Here is an 18,664-nt window from a genome sequence, read left to right on the forward strand (position 1 = left end):
ATTTCTCTATTATAATAAGGTGGGTCTTTACCATTCCTTACGACCCTTAAAGGTACAAACCTGTTTTTGCGTTCCTCAACAATTTCTTTAAATCCATCCCAGAGTCTGTTTACATTTTTATTTACCGTTTTCCACCGATCATAGTTACTTTTTAGAAACTGCCTCATGCCTGCTTTATCAGCCATATGGTACTGCCTAATAGTCCTACTTATAAGACCTTCCTTTCTATCACATTTATTTTTGACTACGACAAAAACAGCTTCATGATCACTAATACCATCTATTACTTCAGTTTCCCTATAGAGCTCATCTGGCTTTATCAGCACGACATCCAGGATATTTTTCCCTCTGGTTGGTTCCATCACTTTCTGAATCAGCTGTCCTTCCCATATTAACTTATTTTCCATTTGTTGGTCATGTTTCCTGTCGTTCGCATTTCCTTCCCAATTGACATCTGGCAAATTCAGATCTCCCACTACAATCACATTTCTTTCCACGTCGTTTCCCACATAGCCGACTATCCTATCAAATAATTCCGAATCCGTGTCAGTGCTACCCTTTCCCGGTCTGTGCACTCGAAATATATCAAGTTGCCTATTATCTTTAGAAATGAGCCTTACACCTAGAATTTCATGTGTCCCATGTTTAACTTTTTCGTAGCTTACAAATTCTTCTTTCACCAGAATGAATACTCCCCCTCCCACCATTCCTATCCTATCTCTACGATACACACTCCAGTGCCGTGTGAAAATTTCTGCATGCATTATATCATTTCACAGCCATGATTCAACTCCTATTACAATATCTGGTAAATATATATCTATTAAATTACTTAATTCTATTCCTTTCTTTACAATACTTCTACAGTTCAACACTAACAATTTTATGTCATCCCTACTTGATTTCCAGTTCCCTGTTCCCTTATCGTTTTATAAGCCACGGCCACTAACCCCTCACTTTCACCGCACCTCAAATGTATGCCCACTTCTAGTCCCATTTCTCTACGGGGTCGTGTTTGAAGCGGGATGAATCTTCGTAGCGAGTTTTAATATTGAAAATATTTCTTAGCAAACTAGGGGTCTCCATACTACGGAAAACGTAAAGTTAAGCAATTTCCTTAATTGTGCCGAAGGTTGAAGGGCTAAAGGGCCCGGATAGGTTTCAAGTTGTGAGTCTTGGACAACTCTATCAAAATAAAAGAAAATCGAAAATTTATTTTTCTTCTCCTACTTCTTCTTACCCTCCAGGGTTGGTTTTTCCCTCGGACTCTGCGAGGTGACCCACCTCTACCGCCTCATGGGCAGTGTACTGTAGCTTCAGACTCTGGGTTGGGGGATACAACTGGGGAGGATAACCAGTACCTCGCCCAGGCGGCCTCACCTGCTATGCTGAACAGGGGCCTTGCTGGGGGATGGGGAGATTGGAAGGGATAGACAAGGGAGAGGGAAGGAAGCGGCCGTGGCTTAAAGTTAGGTACCATCCCGGCATTTGCCTGGAGGAGAAGTGGGAAACCACGGAAAACCACTTCCAGGATGGCTGAGGTGGGAATCGAACCCACATCTACTCAGTTGACCTCCCGAGGTTGAGTGGACCCCGTTCCAGCCGTCGTACCACTTTTCAAATTTCGTGGCAGAGCCGGGAATCGAACCCGGGCTTCCGGGGGTGGCAGCTAATCACACTAACCACTACACCACAGAGGCGGACATCGAAAATTACTTCCGGCCTAAATTCAGTTCCGGAGAAACAGCCTAAACTCGTTTGCTTTTTTATTCAAATCACAGCCAAATTAACTTATTTACATGTTTCTTTCTATAATGTGTTCCTTGGCTCAATACCCTCAGGCATTGTTTTTAATTTTTTGAAAAATATCCACACCGAATGTAGTTATAAGGGCTTAAGTGAAATTCCTCATTGACTCACATTAACGCTCGTAGTGGTAGAAAAAGACAAGCTGCTAATATAATCGACCGGATAACAATGATTAAGATAAGGACTGTAATTTTTAGGAATAAATAAAGAACATATTCTTATATTTTATTATATTTGATTTATCTAAAATTCGTAACTCTTATCCCTAGGATGTTTTCAACATTGAGGGGCTAGAACTGTGGATTTACGACTGGATGCCCTTCCTAACATCAACCTCGTCAGAGGAGTTAATGAGATGACATCATGATGTGAATGCTAATAGGAAGGGAGTGGGTGAAACACGGTGCCAGCACACAGCCTACTGCTGTTGAATAGCACCAAGGGGTCTGCTCAAGTCTTTACGCCCCTATCTGATGGACGCATCACTGTCAACAGCGCCATATGCCCTCACTCTACTGTATATGAACACTTCGGAGAAGTTTGGAATTTAATTTAAGCTTTTGCCACAAAATCTAGTGATTTTAAATTTTATAACATCATCTCTCCTACCCTTTCGGCAACATTCTGATGGCGAAAATGTTTTAGACCAACTGGACTCGAACTGGAGAACCACGGTGTCAGATCATATAGCCTTAACGATCATCGCCAACACATGGGCTTAAATTCTGTAACCCATCGTGGCCAACTCAATGAGAGTGTGATGCAAGAGGGCTGGTTCCACCTGCACCCACCGGAAAGTGTTCGTCAGTATGATAGGTCTGCAGGTCGCAGGAGGACATTTCCAACATCTCCTGTAGAGAAAACTGCACTGCCGTAAGTACCACTTTACATTTTTAGCACACTGTTAATTTTTGGGCACTTGTACTTTTTATTTACTTTATTCGGTTACCCTTCAGGTTCGATATTTCCCCTGGACTCAGAGAGGGATCCTATCTCTACCGCCTCAAGGGCAGTGTTTTGGAGCATGTGATATTTGGTCCTGGATAAAACTGCCGTGGAGGACCAGTACCTCGCCCAGGCGGCCTCACATGTTGTGCTTAACATGAGACTTGTGGGGGGATGGGAAGAATGGAAGGGATAGACAAAGAAGAGGGAAGGAAGCGGCCGAGGTCTTGAGTTAGGTACCATTCCCGCATTTGCCTAGAGAAGAAGTCGGAAACCACGGAAAACCTCTTCGAAGATGACTGAGGTGGGATTCGAACACCGTCTGTTCATTTGACCTTCCGAGTCTGAGTGTACCCCGTTCCAGCCCTCGTAACACTTTTCAAATTTCGTGGTAGAGCCAGGAATCGAACACTACACCACACCACACTACACCACAGAGGCGGACGACTCTGTACACACCTATTATAATCTTTAGTTCACGTTTTCCATTTGTTAATTTATGTATTTACTTATATCTTGCAACATTTCCGTTTCTGGTTATTTTCTTTCTGTTTTCCTTATTACACATGTCTCTTTCAACTTCTGCTTTGTGTTTTATCTTTCCCTTTTTATATTTAATCCCTTTTGTAAATTATTCATTATGTTTTCAACATGCTCTTTGTTTCTTTCTTTCTTTCTCAATTTGTGCATGGATTAACCTGTACCATGTATGTTGAGTATTCAGCCCGAAGGCTGGTTGGATCCTCAACAAGTCCACCATTAGCTGTCATAGATTGCCTAGGTGTCACTGAAGAGGCGAACTAGGGAAATGAGGAGTGAGGTCGTTTCCCGTTGCTTTCCTCACTGGGCCAGAAGTTGCTAATGCATATCTGTCTGCCAAGCCTACTGAAATGCGCGCACCAACCGACCCTATGAGCGACATTTTCACACCATTCATAGCAGGGACTGGCTGCATAAGGAATGGCATTACAAGCATCACTCATACCGCAGCCACTTTCATATTGTCAAAGCCAAGGATAAGACTGAGACAGGTCAATGAAAGTAACAAAATTATTCTAGCCCATACCAGAAGACACAGTGCACTGTAAACACTACATCTTGCCAGCAAAGGCATATTCTGTACCATAAAATAAATAAATAAATAAATAAATAAATAAATAAATAAATAAATAAATAAATAAATAAATAAATAAATAAATTTTTACAAAAAGTAAAAATAGGTCGGCCTCAAATCTTGGCCTATTATGAGGTGGTGTGAAAAAACTCACCTCTACAACCATCAGCAGGTCTCTCCCGTTGGGTAGTAACGTCCACGCAGCTCGTAAGCTGTGCATTTTTGCGGCTTCTTCTCCCCCCTCAACGATTTCCTGTCACGATCACTTTTCTCACGTCGCGAGTTGTTCTGCTGACGGGCCGCACTGTCGCCTTATCTCGTCGGACGTTCGAACAATACTACGTTGAGCACAGCAGCGACTTGGCGATCTTGACTCCAAGGGTTTATTTTCGACAATGAAGTCGATAGCTTAAAATAAAGTGTTGTCTTGCTGGCCAGGTGATGCAAGCATTGCACTGTTAGCAAACAGAATGTGGCCCACTAGCGGCTGATGGGCTGAACCACATGTGAAGCAGGGATTCTGCGACCTCTCCCCAACCGAATTCACGTAAATAAAGATCGATCTATTGCAGTGTCAATACTGCTTGAAGTTATGCTTAATGCACTATGAAAGTCAGTTCTAACGTTACAATATACTATAGCCTATCATTCAGCGGGTTCATTCCACGTCTGCGTCGTCAAATTTACGTTGAAAAAACACCTGATCAATTTCGTGACAATTTCGTCGCCGATAACCCGTTTAAAACATATTTTCGTTAACTATTTAAAACTTCATATTGAAGTTGTATGTTATTTCTCTTTTTATTGATTTAGAGTAGACCAAACCAAAAACCAAACCCCAAGGCGCGACAGACCCGAAGGGACAAGGGACATAGCCTACCAAGCGACCACTGCTCGGCCCAAAGGCCTGCAGATATTACGAGGTGTCGTGTGGTCAGCACGACGGATCCTCTCGGCCCTTATTTTTGGGTTTTTCGATCGGGGCCCCTATCTCACCGTCAGATAGCTCCTCATTTGTAATCACGTAGGTTGAGTGGACCTCGAAGCAGCCCTCAGATCCAGGTAAAAATCCTAAACTTGACCAGGAATAGAACCCGGCGCTTTCGGGGCCAACCTATCCAGACCAGTAGTCTAGTCCAGATCCTATCCAAACCAATAGTCTTGTCCAAACCAATTCCTACCCTATCCAGACCAATAGTCTTGTCCAGACCACCATATCCTACCCTACCCAGACCAGTAGTATTGTACAGTATATTCTACCCTATACAGACACAAAGGTAAAATTCCAGGGTGTTAAAGTTCGGAAAGTGTGGTGGTCAAGAAAAGGTCGGATGACACTGTATGTTATGCATTTTCGGATCTGCATTGTGTTATCTTCTCTCTCTCTCTCTCTCTCTCTCTCACACCTTCTCTCTCAACGGGCGTCCAGCTGAGCACCTCTGATCTGGAGTATAGAATTACAGTGTGTTTTTCCTTGTTAAATATGATTGTGTTCAGTAATTACAATACTACTAAAATGGGTGACATAATTACTTCCTTACACACTATAACTATTTGCTGAATAAATTATCTGAACATTTCTTGTAAGCATGAATAGCATCACAAAATAGTACTTTCTTGCATGGATCGGATTATCAGATAACTGGTGACTATTTTTACCGTAGATTATTTTCCAGTGAGCTGCTTTTTCATCTGTGGACACTACATTCAACATCATCGTCTTCAAGTGTTACGTCTTCATCGTCACTATCAGCTCCTTATAAAAATCGTTGAACTCACTGTACACTTCAATTTCATATCCTGCTTTGTTATCATTACTTTTAAAACTTTCGTCACCATGCATACAGTTCAATGCCTCAAGTTAAGTTCAAATAATGTATCTTTATAGTTCAAAGAGTTATTCAATTATATATTATATTTATGTTCCGACATCGGCTTACACCCTCTCCCTACACCACCACCACCATCATCATCATCATCATCATCATCATTGATTCCTGTCCCATAATGAAAAAATAATTTATTATATCCATTCCTTTAAAATAAACCACATTTCTTTCCTTTCTTTCTTAATCCGTATACCCTCCAGGATTGGTTTTCCCCTCGGACTCACCGAGGGATCCAACCTCTACAGCCTCAATGACAGTGTCCTAGAGTGTGAGACTTTGGGTTGGAGTATAAAACTGGGGAGGATGACCAGTACTTGCCCAGGCGAACTCACCTCATATGCTGAACAGGGTTCTTGTGGGGAATGGGAAGATTGAATGGGGTATGCAAGGAAGAGGGAAGAAAGTGGTTGTGGCCTTAAGTTACAGGAGGTACAATTCCGGCATTTGCCTGGAGGAGAAGTGAGAAGCCACGGAAAACCACTTCGAGTATGGTTGAGATGGGAATCGAACTCCCTCTACTCAGTTGACCTCCCGAGGTTGAGTGGACCCTGTTCTAGCCCTCGCACCACTTTTAAAATTTCGTGGCAGGGCCGGGAATCGAACCCCGGGCCTCCGAGGGTGGCAGCTAATCACATTAACCACTACACCACAGAGGCGGACCACATTTACTTGAATTTAGCTATTACAATAGTCTTGTTCAGACCACCATATCCTACCCTATCCAGACAAGTAGACTTGTTCGGACTATCTTCTTCCCTATCCCGGCCGAAATGAGGTTAAAGTGGGAAAATGGGGTTAAAGTCCGAAAAGTGTGGTGGTCCCTGGGAGGACGCCAGTTTTATCATCCTACACTTGCTGCTACATCTGGCCGTAACTCCATTCAACACGATAGCGCACCAAGGGAAGTTACAGCTGTGGGATCACCGATTTCTTAAAACTTTGGGGACTGATCCACGTGGTGTGATAGTACATATATCACACCCCCGAATTATATGTAGAAGTTAGAGATATTATTGTCAGTATTCGATTTATTATTATTATTATTATTATTATTATTATTATTATTATTATTATTATTATTATCGGTATTTCATTTGTATGTTTTGTCATTTATATTTATAAGCTGGAAGATATCCACATATGTAGGTATGAGTAATTTGTTTTGCACGAGTGGGAAAACATTGCTTTAATAACTCTGGTAATTTGAATGAGTCATATGGATATCCCAGTGTCTTATGAGATGTGTTTGTTGTGATGTACTTGTGTCGGGAAATTCATGAGTCATGTATATATCCCAGCCTGATGAGATGAGCTTGTTGTTGTATTAGGAAAATTTGATGATTCATGTAAAACTCCCGAGTGTTTGTTTATAACTTGGGAGAAAGAAGAGGTTGACTCATGATTGGCTGGCAAGCACCAATCCAGACGTATCATCTGAGAGGAGGGGGATGTTGATGTCTATAAAGGTTGATCATAACGGCAGCAACCGGGGAGACTGTATAAGACATTGTAAGAGATTGTAAGAGACATTGTAAGGGTGATTGTAGAGGTGATTGTAAAGGAACGAGAAGGAAGATAACTACAACTACAACTGAGGCACTGTACGGGAAGGAAGTGGTGCTGATACACGGTACTGGAGTGACACGGCTGCAATGGACTGGACTTCAAACGTTCGTGGAGCGTAGTCTTGTTATGTTTGTGGAAAGTGGATGATTGTGGAGAGTGCTTGCGCATTAAGTAGTGTAGCACTTGTGGCGGCCTAGCATTATATGTTGGTGAAAGCTATCTCAGACTTTCCACAAATTTATGTTGAGGATCGACAGACGTGTGTATATATCTTTACAACAAGTGTTAAAATATGTGAACACAGTAGTACAAGGTACAGTATCTGTGTGATGTGATAACTGCCGATTATGAGAATCGGTAAATCGAATTGATATAGAGACAGTGAAGGGTATTTATCTTCATACATGTACATTGTTCATCGGACTATTTACAAATGGTAACTTAGTTCTCGCTTTCGTTTTCCCACGGTTTTCATTATTGTTGTTGTTGTAAATATGGAGTCTTCCAGCAATATTTTATGTGTGTATTGTATGTATAATGTTGTATGTTGATGAGGTGCTCATGCACGGAATTTGTTAAGAATATAGTTAGCTATTTTAGAATCAGTGTTATTGATGAACCTAGGTGCAGTTCCTACCTAATTAGTCGTTTTCAGGAGGTTAGGTAAGGCCTGCAGCAGATGTACCAGTACGCAGCATTATGTACACGCCCTGGGATATAAAGTTTATCATGCTCTTATCTAAATTCGAGGGATCCATTCTGGTGAACTCTGGCGCCCATACTACGGACATTTCGGTTAATTATGCTTATTAATTTTATTAAGTTTTTGAGTAATTTTATTTATATATTTTTATTCATGATTTTATTTATTATTATCATCAAAAAAAGTTACAGTGGAAAATAAACAGAGTCATATCTGAGCGTTTGTACCATTGGCCCTTATTTAAAGAGAAAAAGACCCCTTAAATGTAATGGCAATAGCCGCGTGATTATCTGTAGCATCAGCTAGTGTTCGGGTTCGAGGCGTGACATCGGCAGATTTTTACTTTTTCTTTCTTTTATATTTTGTTTGTTTTTTCTATGCTTACAAGGAAATGTACTGATTAAATACAGGGTGAATCAAATCTTAACGGCAAACTTGAGGAATGGATTGTTCGTACAGAGAGAGAGAGAGAGAGAGAGAGAGAGAGAGAGAGGGGGGGGGAGGGAGAGAGAGAAGATAATATAATGCGTATCCGAAAATGCGTAACGTACAGAGTTATCCGACCTTTTCTTGACCATCACACTTTCCGGACTTTAACCCCTTGGAATTTTACCTTTGTGTCTAGATAGGGTAGAATATAATTTGCACACGATTACTGGACTGGATAGCGTAGTATATGGTGGTCTGAACAAGACTATTGGACTGGATAGGGTAGGAATTGCTTTGGACAAGACTACTGGTCTGGATAGGGTCTGGACAAGACTACCGGTCTGGATAGGTTGGGATATGGTCTCAACAAAACTATTGGTCTGGATAAGGTAGGAATTTGTCTGGACAAGTCTGTTGGTCTGGATACGGTAGGAATTGGTCTGAATACGGTAGGAATTGGTCTTGACAAGACCATTGGTGTATATAAGGTAGGAAATGTTGGCATGGACAAGACTATTGGCTTGGATAGGGGAAGAATTGGTCTGGACAAGTTTATTGGTCTGGATAGCGTAGGATATGGTGGTGTGAACAAGACTATTGGTCTGGATAGGGTAGGACATGGTGGTGTGAACAAGACTATTGGTCTGGATGGAGTAGGAGATGGTGATCTGGATAAGACTGTTGGTCTGGGTAGGTCAGGATATGGTCTGAACAAGGCCATTGGTCTGGATAGTGTAGGGAATGGTCTGGATAAGACTGTTAGTCTGGTGGCAAGCAAAGAGGGTCTGGGGACTGCAAAGCGGTGAACAGGCCTCAAGCAAACCCTTAGAGTTTAGCAACTATCGTTAAATATGTTTGGATATATTTTAAATAACTTAATTGAAGTTCTTAACATAGGGACAGTATTCAAGATAGGTTAAATAGAAAATGTACCTGAATTTTTTTACAGGAAATCAGAGCATTTTGGATACTTTATTTTGGAAGAATCACTTCCGTTTCTGGAATATGAAAAGATACAACCTTTAGTGACTTTCTCAGAATGCCAGTATAATAATAATAATAATAATAATAATAATAATAATAATAATAATAATAATAATAATAATAATAATAATAATAATAATAATAATAATAATAATAATAATAATAATGCTATTGGTTTTACGTCCAATTAAGTACTTTTACAGTTTACGGAGACGCCGAGGTGCCGGAATTTAGTCCCCTAGGAGTTCTTTTACGTACCAGTAAATCTATTGACACGAGGCTGAGGCATTTGAGCACCTTCAAATACCACCGGACTGGGGTCAGAAGACCAGGGCTTCAATCGTCTGAGCCACTCAGCCCAGATCAGTGCAATGATATTGTCGTTTATAACAAGTAATATGGGAAGAACTTATTCTGTATCACTGTAATTTCAGTTTATTTTTACTAAATTGGTTGCCCCACTTTAACATCTAGGTCATCAGTCTCATGCTTGCAGAAGGACCTTTATTGTAGATTACTATAAGAATGAGGTCAGCTGAAGAAACGGAAGGCCCACATACGCATGAAAATGGAAGACTTTGTCCTAGGCCTTGCTGTGGTCTGAAGACAACAGGAGTTGATCAAGAGAGTTCGAAGAGTAGCGTGGCACAAGTGAGTGGTAGGAAGGTAGAAGCAGTTAGACGCCTGAGATTGTCTCGCAAGCAGTGAGCTCCTTGTTTCTGTAGTTTTTATACTTGAATCTTTCTCGCTTGCTCTCTCGCTATTGTCAATACTGAGAAGGAGTTCGGATGACAGTATTTCACCAACCGCCTTCTGAAATGCGGTCTTCTATTTCCAGACTGTTCAGAAACTTTCGACAGCTCGACGCGCATTGCTCTGCGATATCAGTGAAAGTGGGTGTGTCACGCTGCTCAGTTGGCAGTTCGTCATGGCACCATACCAAGATCACAGCGTAGACTGCTCGACAAGATAAAACTACAGTACACAGGGTATTTATCAAAACTCAACGGCAAAATTTCAAGAATGAATTCCTCCTACATAGAGAGAGGAAAAGAGGATAAATGAAAACGTGGGTCTGGAAACGCATGATTACAGAGTTAAGTGCGTGTATTTACCAAGTGCACGCCGATAAGCCCTGATTGCCAAAATAAAATGCAATACACCGGTTCCAATTGTTACAGAAGTATTCACGTTCGGAATAAATTAAATGTGAGTCTATTTGTCCATTGTACACATTTTCCAGACTCCACTCACATAATGTGCGCCTACGTACAGGGTCAGAGCATGTGCCACGGTTATTTTATACAATTTAATAATAATAATAATAATAATAATAATAATAATAATAATAATAATAATAATAATAATAATAATTTGACCAAATTAATTCCGAACTTTGTCCTATCAATGGAAGTACGAAACAATTGGCTCCTCGACGTTGGAAATGATCTTCAAGAAATAGACATCACAGATGACATTGTATTAGACAGATCTAAGTTCAGAAAATTAGTCGACAATTATCGCTTTACACACCACACCATCCAATCACTATCACTTCCAAAACCTGGTTAGAAGATCGCAAGAAAAGCCACAGCGAGGAGAAGAAAAAGGCAGCATCAGCTAAACAAGCTCAATGGCGTTCCTTAGTCGGGCATAACGAAGAAATAATAATAATAATAATAATAATAATAATAATAATAATAATAATAATAATAATAATCTCAAAAAGGAAGCATTTCAGGGTATATGTTTATAAGACATCAGGAAGCCGTCTCTCTAAGTATTCCTGATACATTGTGCGTAAACATATGGTAATACCACCAGTACTATTATCAGTACTATTCAACGGATACATCCAAAAAGCCCTAGAAGAAACAAGGGAGGGGCTAGGACAAAGAGGTGGTATTAAGATTCATGGAGAGAGAATACAGAATAGATACAATTCGTTTTGCTGACGACATAGCAATAATAGCGGAGAGTGAACAACAATTAACGACAATGCTGGAAGTAAAGGGCAGTACTTTTACATACGGATATAACATGAAAATAAATTCAGACAAAACAAAAGTAATGGTGATAAGTAAACAATAATGAAAATAAAAAAATAAAGATAGCTCTGTGTGGGAATCAGCTCAGTAACGTTGAAAAGTTTTCTTTCTTAGGAAGCAAAATAACAGCTGATAAGGGCAGAGAGATCTGATCAGCAGGATTAACCAGGCAAAGATAGCTTTCAATAAAAAGAGAAAGCTCTTCACATCTAAAAATATCAGCTTAACTGAGGAAAGAGTGTAGACATACAGTACGTACGAAGCGTATTTCTGTAGAAGTGAAACCTAGACACTAGGGGTGGCAGAAAGGAAGAGGGTAGAAGCCATTGAACAATGATGCTATAGACGAATACTCAAAATTCGCTTGGACATATAGAGTTCCTAATGAGGAAGTAATAGAAAGAGCTGGAGAACCCCCGAGCTTGTCAATTAATATGAACAAAAGAATAAATACATGGATTCGATATATAATCAAATATGAGAGTTTACTAGCCTTCATCCTGGAGGGCTCTGGGGAAGGAAGAAATTGTAGGCGGGAACATATTTATCAACTGGTGGAGGAGCTGGGGTGCCAATCTTATGTAGAACTGAAGAGCTGGCACAAAACCGGAACCTTTGGAAAGCTGCTGCCAACCAACCTTAGGGTTGTAAACTTCAGTAGTGTAGTAGTAGTAGTAGTAGTAGTTGTAGTAGTAGTAGTAGTAGTAATCATTTTGTCACTACCATGGGTGAGACTGGGACTTCGGTGGAAGCTACAGTTTACTCTGACCTGTGCCAAAAGACAGACGATACAAAAGTAATGCATCCATCAAGAAATGGAAACAATATGGAAGTTCTGGGGTATGGGTGTAGTTATGAAAGATGCTGCCCATAAGATCGCTCATGTTGCAGTAGAACGTTCTCACCCAGCGAGGAAAGTAGTGGCAAACAACCTCACTCCTCATCTTGTCTAGTATACCTCATTTTAGTGCTGCCATTGTCTTTTGCGGTTTCCTTATAACCAACCGTATAACCTTTGGTAGTGCTATTTGAACATCCAACCAACCTGTCACTTGACTATGTTTTGTTTCAAAATATAAAGCTGAAAGTAGTGTTACATACCGCTTCGGTATTTCTTGGAATGAATGAGTGAGTCAGACTGGGATCTCCTAGTCGGCCTGAGGGCATGTGACGGCCTCTGTTTCTATTGTACTTTCCGTCTATCATCTCCGTTGATTTTCTAAACGGCGAAACTAGAGCGTTCCTTTTCTTATATATATATATATTTCAATTTGGCTTTATGTCGCACTGACATTGATATATCTTATGGCGACGATGGGATAGGAAAGAGCTAGGAGTGGAAAGGAAGCTAGTTGCTTCACGTCGTACCGACACAGATAGGTCTTATGGCGACGATGGGACAGGAAAGGGCTAGAAGTGGGAAGGAAGCGGCCGTGGTCTTAATTAAGGTCAGCCCCAGCATTTGCCTGCTGTGGAAATGGGAAACTACGGAAAACCATCTTCAGGGCTGCCGACGGTGGGGTTCGAACCTACTATCTCCCGAATACTGGATACTGGCTGCACTTACGCGACGCAGCTATCGAGTTCGGTGGAAAGGAAGCGGCCGTGACTTTAATTAAGGTACAGCCCCAGCATTTGCCTGCTGTGGAAATGGGAAACTACGGAAAACCATCTTCAGGGCTGCCGACGGTGGGGTTCGAACCTACTATCTCCCGAATGCGAGCTCACAGCTGAGCGCCCCTAACCGCACGACCAACTCGTCCGGTAAGGTAAGTAGTCTAATATATAATATAAAAAGAAAAGAAAACCTCTCTAAGAAAATCTATGAGTTACGGGGCACTTGACAATATCAAATGTTTCAAGGAATGCTTTGTCGTTGTTTGCATCTTGTAGAGTAATTAACCTATTTTTATGTCCACATCCGTGAACGACTATTGGTAACTCTTTCTCTTCATCCATTCAATCGAGGACGGCTCTCGGATATGCTATGGATCATGTCTCTGCTTCGGCTGTATTCCGGGCAGCTTCAGCGATCGCCAGGCCAGTATTACCTTTGACATCATCTAACCAACGAGATCTTGCTTTTCCAGTTCCTCCCTTACCACTCACTATTCAGAGCATGACATCCTTCTCTAAGGTACTTCTCATCATGTACACAATTATGCAATACAATCCTCTAAACTGCAATATCCTTCTGTCTGCGGGTCTTACACGAATCCCAGGGTTTACAAACCTTCAGTATTTCCAATCTCTTTTTTTGAACTAGATACAACTCTTTTACGGATCTTATTCGATTACAAAAGAAGTATTGATTACTTACTTTTAAGTACGGGTATTTGGCAAGCTTTGTGTTAAACGGCATTCAAACCATGGCCTATTAGTTCTAAGAAGTAACCACGTGAAGTTCTTTTCCCTCCATTTCGATATGGAACTCCATCACTGCCACATGCATTCATGCGAAGAGAGACACATTTAGTGAAGAAGTTGGAAATAACCGGTTGTTTGACCAGCGATGCTGGCAAGCACCGCACATCTCGTTTGAAAAACGCGACGGATGTTGTACTGTCCGTCTAGAAGAGTCTTCTCGTAACTCCTTACGTTGTATGTATGTCTTCGGAGGCAGAATATTCCTACATCACATTTCAATGAGACTTTCGCTCCAATTGAAAGCTTCTATATGTCAGTAATAAAGTATCAAACTGCGGATCCCAATTTTGCGGATTCAGATCTGGAAGAGACAGATTTTTGAAGGGCAGAAAAATATTCCTTCAATTCTCCATGTTGTAGGGCCTACAATGTCAGTACGAAGAAGATCGCCGGTGATACAATTGGTGTTTACCCCAGAAGAACTACTAAAAATGCAATCATAAATCGTCCGACAGAGATGTTTCTCTGCTATCTGGTCGAATAAAACGGAACGTCGAAATTGACACCCCGGCAGCTTCAACGGGGTCAAATTAAAATGCTTCCAGCAAGTTAGCTGAGGTTATGCGAGTAGTGCAGTAAAACCTCCAGTAACTGAAATTCCATAAACCGAAATCACGAGCTATTTTTTAAAAGTGTAATACTTGTTGAATTTTTCTTTTTCTTTTTGAAAGCAAAGAGTAAAGGTAATAATGCCTTTCCCTTAACAGAGACACGCTCATTCATTCTCCATAGCCGGACTGAGTGGTTCAGACGGTTGACGCTCTGGCCTTCTGACCCCAACTTGGCTGCTTCGATCCTGGCTCAGTCCGGTGGTATTTGAAGGCAATCAATCAATTAATCAATACTGATCTGCATTTAGGGCAGTCGCCCAGATAGCAGATTCCCTATCTTTTGTTTTCCTAGCCTTTTCTTAAATTCAAAGAAATTGGAAATTTATTGAACATCTCCCTTGGTAAGTTATTCCAATCCCTAACTCCCCTTCCTATAAACGAATATTTGCCCCAGTTTGTCCTCTTGAATTCCAACTTTATCTTCATATTGTGATCTTTCCTACTTCCAAGAACGCCACTCAAACGTATTCGTCTACTAATGTCATTCCACGCCATCACTCCGCTGACAGCTCGGAACATACCACTTAGTCGAGCAGCTCTTCTTCTTTCTCTCAATTCTTCCCAACCCGAACATTGCAACATTTTTGTAATGCTACTCTTTTGTCGGAAATCACCCAGAACAAATCGAGCTGCTTTTCTTTGGATTTTTTCCAGTTCTTGAATCAGGTAATCCTGGTGAGGGTCCCTTACTCTGGAACCATACTCTAGTTGGGGTCTTACCAGAGACTTAACCCCTCATAACCATGTGCAGAGATCTGTACCCTTTATTTACAATCACATTTATGTGATTTCCCCAATTAAGGCCTTTCCTTATATTAATACCTAGGTACTTACAATGATCCCCAAAAGGAACTTTCACCCCATCAACGCAGTAATTAAAATTGAGAGGACTCTTCCTATTTGTGAAAGTCACAACCCGACTCTTTACCCCGTTTATCATCATACCATTGCCTGCTGTCCATCTCACAACATTACCGAGGTCATGTTGCAGTTGCTCACAATCTTGTAACATTTATTTCTCTATGCAGAATAACATCATCCGCAAAAAAAAAAAAAAAAGCTTTACCTCTGATTCCACTTCTTTACATATCATTTATATACTCCATGGTTAAATGATTAGCGTGCTGGCCTTTGGCCACTGGGGTCCCGCGTTCGATTCCCGGCAGTGTCGGGAATTTTAACCATAATTGGTTATTTACACTGGGACTGGGTGTATGTGTCGTCTTCATCATCATTTCATCTTCATTAGACGCGCCGGTCGCCTACAGGAGTCAAATCAAAAGGCCTGCATCTGGCGAGCCGAACTTGTCCTAGGGGACTAAAAGCCATACGCCATTTAATTTCATTATTTGCCTGGAGGAGAAGTGGGGAAACCACGGAAAACCACTTCCAGGATGGAAGGATATAAAGGTCCAATAATACTGCCTTGAGGCACTCAAATATGTCAGCCTCGTGTCGGTACTGGCACGTAAAATAATCCTGCGAGACTAAATTCTGGCACCTCACCTTCTTCGAAAACCATAAAAGTACCAATCAATAACATTATTATTAAAGACAATAATGGTGTGTGACTGAGGCGCAGAGCTTTAGAAATAGGGATATTCTATATTTCCGATTGCTGATTGTTCAACATAACTAGGCCTTAATATGCCCTAATATAAAATGATAGTGAAATATTACCTCAAGAAAACGCTGTGAAAAGAACGTTCAGAAAATAACCTCATTTGAAAAATAAAGACGCAGTACAGTAGTACTGTGTGTGTCCAACCCCTGCCCCATTTCTCTACGGGTTCGGGTATGAAATGAGATGAATCGTCGTAGAGAGACTTTATGACCGGATGCCCTTTATGACGTCAACCTCATTAGAGAAGTTAATAAAATTAGATGAATGACGGGGTATGTGATATTAGGAAGTGAGAGGGTGAAACCCATTGCCGGCACATAGCCTTCTCCTGTCGAATAACACTAATTAGTCTGTTCAACGTCTGCGTCTGTAGTGTAGTGGTTAGTGTGATTAGCTGCCACCCCCGCAGGCCCGGGTTCGATTGCCGGCTCTGCCACGAAATTTGAAAAGTGGTACGAGGGCTGGAACGCGGTCCACTCAGCCCCGAGAGGTCAACTGAGTAGAGTAGAGGTGGGTACCATTCCCCCCCTCACCCATCCTGGAGGTGGTTTTCCGTGGTTTCCCACTTCTCCTCCAGCCAAATGCTGGGATGGTACCTAACTTAAGGCCACGGTCGCTTCCTTCCCTCCTCCTTGTCTATCCCTTCCAATGTTCCCATCCCCCACCAAGTCCCCTGCTCTGCATAACAGGTGAGGCCGTCTGGGCGAGGTACTGGTCATCCCCGCCCTTGAGGCGGTAGAGGTGGGATCCCTCGCTGAGTCCGAGGGAAAAACCAACCCTGGAGGGTAAACGGATTAAGAAAGAAGAAAAAAAAGCATAATATTATAATAACACGATCAGTGAACTGCACAGTTCACTCGCATCCTGATGTAGGCCTACCTCTTAACGCTCTTTTCAACAACACTCTAGTTGGCATTCCTCTGACGTCGTCTGGTGAACGGTTCCATTCTCCCTCGGCAGACACAGAAAATGAGTTGTTATTTATGTGGCTGTTCGATGGTGAGAAATGACGAGCAAGTCCGATCTCTGTGCCCTTGTATCACTGTCATGAAAATTCGAAAAGTAATGGAAACGCGAAGAAAAGTAAGATGTAGAAGATGTAGTAAGAACTACCTACCTACCTACCTACCTACCTACTACAGGTTTATGAGTCCCCGGGAGAGAACAAACGTTATGAAATGATGTCACGGGAGAGAGAACAAAGATAGGTCATGAAATATCAGTATTCTATGTTTTGCATGCACAGCCTTGAGACAAGAGGTTACAATTCCGAGAAGTTACAGCGAGTGACCAGATTAATAGCTCTGATCATTTCTATGACTCTCGAGTAGTCAGAATCAAGAATGAACTGCGTAAGAGACTGGGAAACCGGCTTTGTACGGTCTGGGATAACCTATGTATTGTTGTAGTTTCTGCTCCATGGAGTGTATGGATTGTACAGTTAAACAGGTAAATGTTTTTAACGATGAACCGACATAGATATGTCTTATGGCAACAATGTTGTTGTTGTTGTTGATGATGATGATGATGATGCTTGTTTTTTAAAGGGGCCTAACATCGAGGTCATCAGCCCCTAATGGTACGAAATGAAATGACAAATTAAAAGTTCAAAATCATCCAAACAAAACAAAAAACAAAACAAAAAAAAAACACGACACTTAACGCCCTTGAAAGGGCTCTAGGGCTCTGGCCTGCCCAGCGACCGCTGCTCAGCCCGATGACCTGCAGATTACGAGGGGCCGTGTGGTCAGCACGACGCATCCTCTCGGCCGTTATTCTGGGCTTTCGAGACCGGGGCCGCCATCTCACCGTCAGATAGCTCCTCAATTCTAGTCACGTAGGCTGAGTGGACCTCGAACCAGCCCTCAGGTCGAGAGAAAAATCCCTGACCAGGCCGGGAATGGAAGCCGGGGCCTCCGGGCGAGAGGCAGGCACGCTACCCCTACACCATGGGGCTGGCAGCTATAATTGCTCAAAGCATAGCCCTGCCTATCTTAATGTGGCCAGGCGCGGGTAAACGGCGGGAGTAGCCTGGACTCTCTTAAGGTACCCGGCCCTCAAAATCATCCACTGACCAAAATAAGTCATGAAGAATGAATGGATGGATATGAATCTAAAACAATCAGTGGATCCGATTCAAACACTGTCATAAATAATAGTATTACTGACCAAGGGACCACTTCTAAAGCACAATCCTGAATCGAGGGTGCTTGATGTCTAAAGGAGTCCAAAATCCAGGTCAAAGGTCCCCCATAGTGGTACTTATCGCTAGTAAAGTAGAACCATGGTATTTTGTCATGTTGGGGTACTAATCAAAAGTAGCGAAGACTCACGGTGTTCCACACATGATGGTACTACTCACAAGTATTGTACGTCATACAGGTAACGCAGACCTATGGTGTTTCTCATACAATGGCGCCAGTCATAGCCAACGCAAACCGATTGGCTTCCTCACCTAGGTGTGCTAATCATGGGCGCCGGTATTCCCGTGGTGTTCCTCACATAGTGGGTACTA

The 18,664-nt window shown here is 41.9% G+C and overlaps 1 protein-coding gene across 2 annotated transcripts in view; it reads right to left on the reverse strand.

Moving 5' to 3' along the window:
- The window catches only part of LOC136867019 (1-acyl-sn-glycerol-3-phosphate acyltransferase alpha), a 189,190-nt gene that overhangs the window by 79,619 nt on the left and 90,907 nt on the right, over positions 1–18,664 (reverse strand). Inside the window, exon 1 of one of the 2 annotated variants that reach the window (XM_067144113.2) lies at positions 4,023–4,209. The exons of the other annotated variant lie outside the window; for it this stretch is intronic. Within the exon in view, the coding sequence (XP_067000214.2) occupies positions 4,023–4,088 (66 nt within the window). The 5' untranslated portion in view covers positions 4,089–4,209. Of the gene's footprint in view, positions 1–4,022; positions 4,210–18,664 lie in introns of those variants that run through there. 2 annotated transcript variants of the gene reach the window in all.

Source organism: Anabrus simplex, chromosome 3, assembly GCF_040414725.1.
Source record: "Anabrus simplex isolate iqAnaSimp1 chromosome 3, ASM4041472v1, whole genome shotgun sequence".
NCBI classification, from domain to species: Eukaryota; Metazoa; Arthropoda; class Insecta; order Orthoptera; family Tettigoniidae; genus Anabrus; species Anabrus simplex.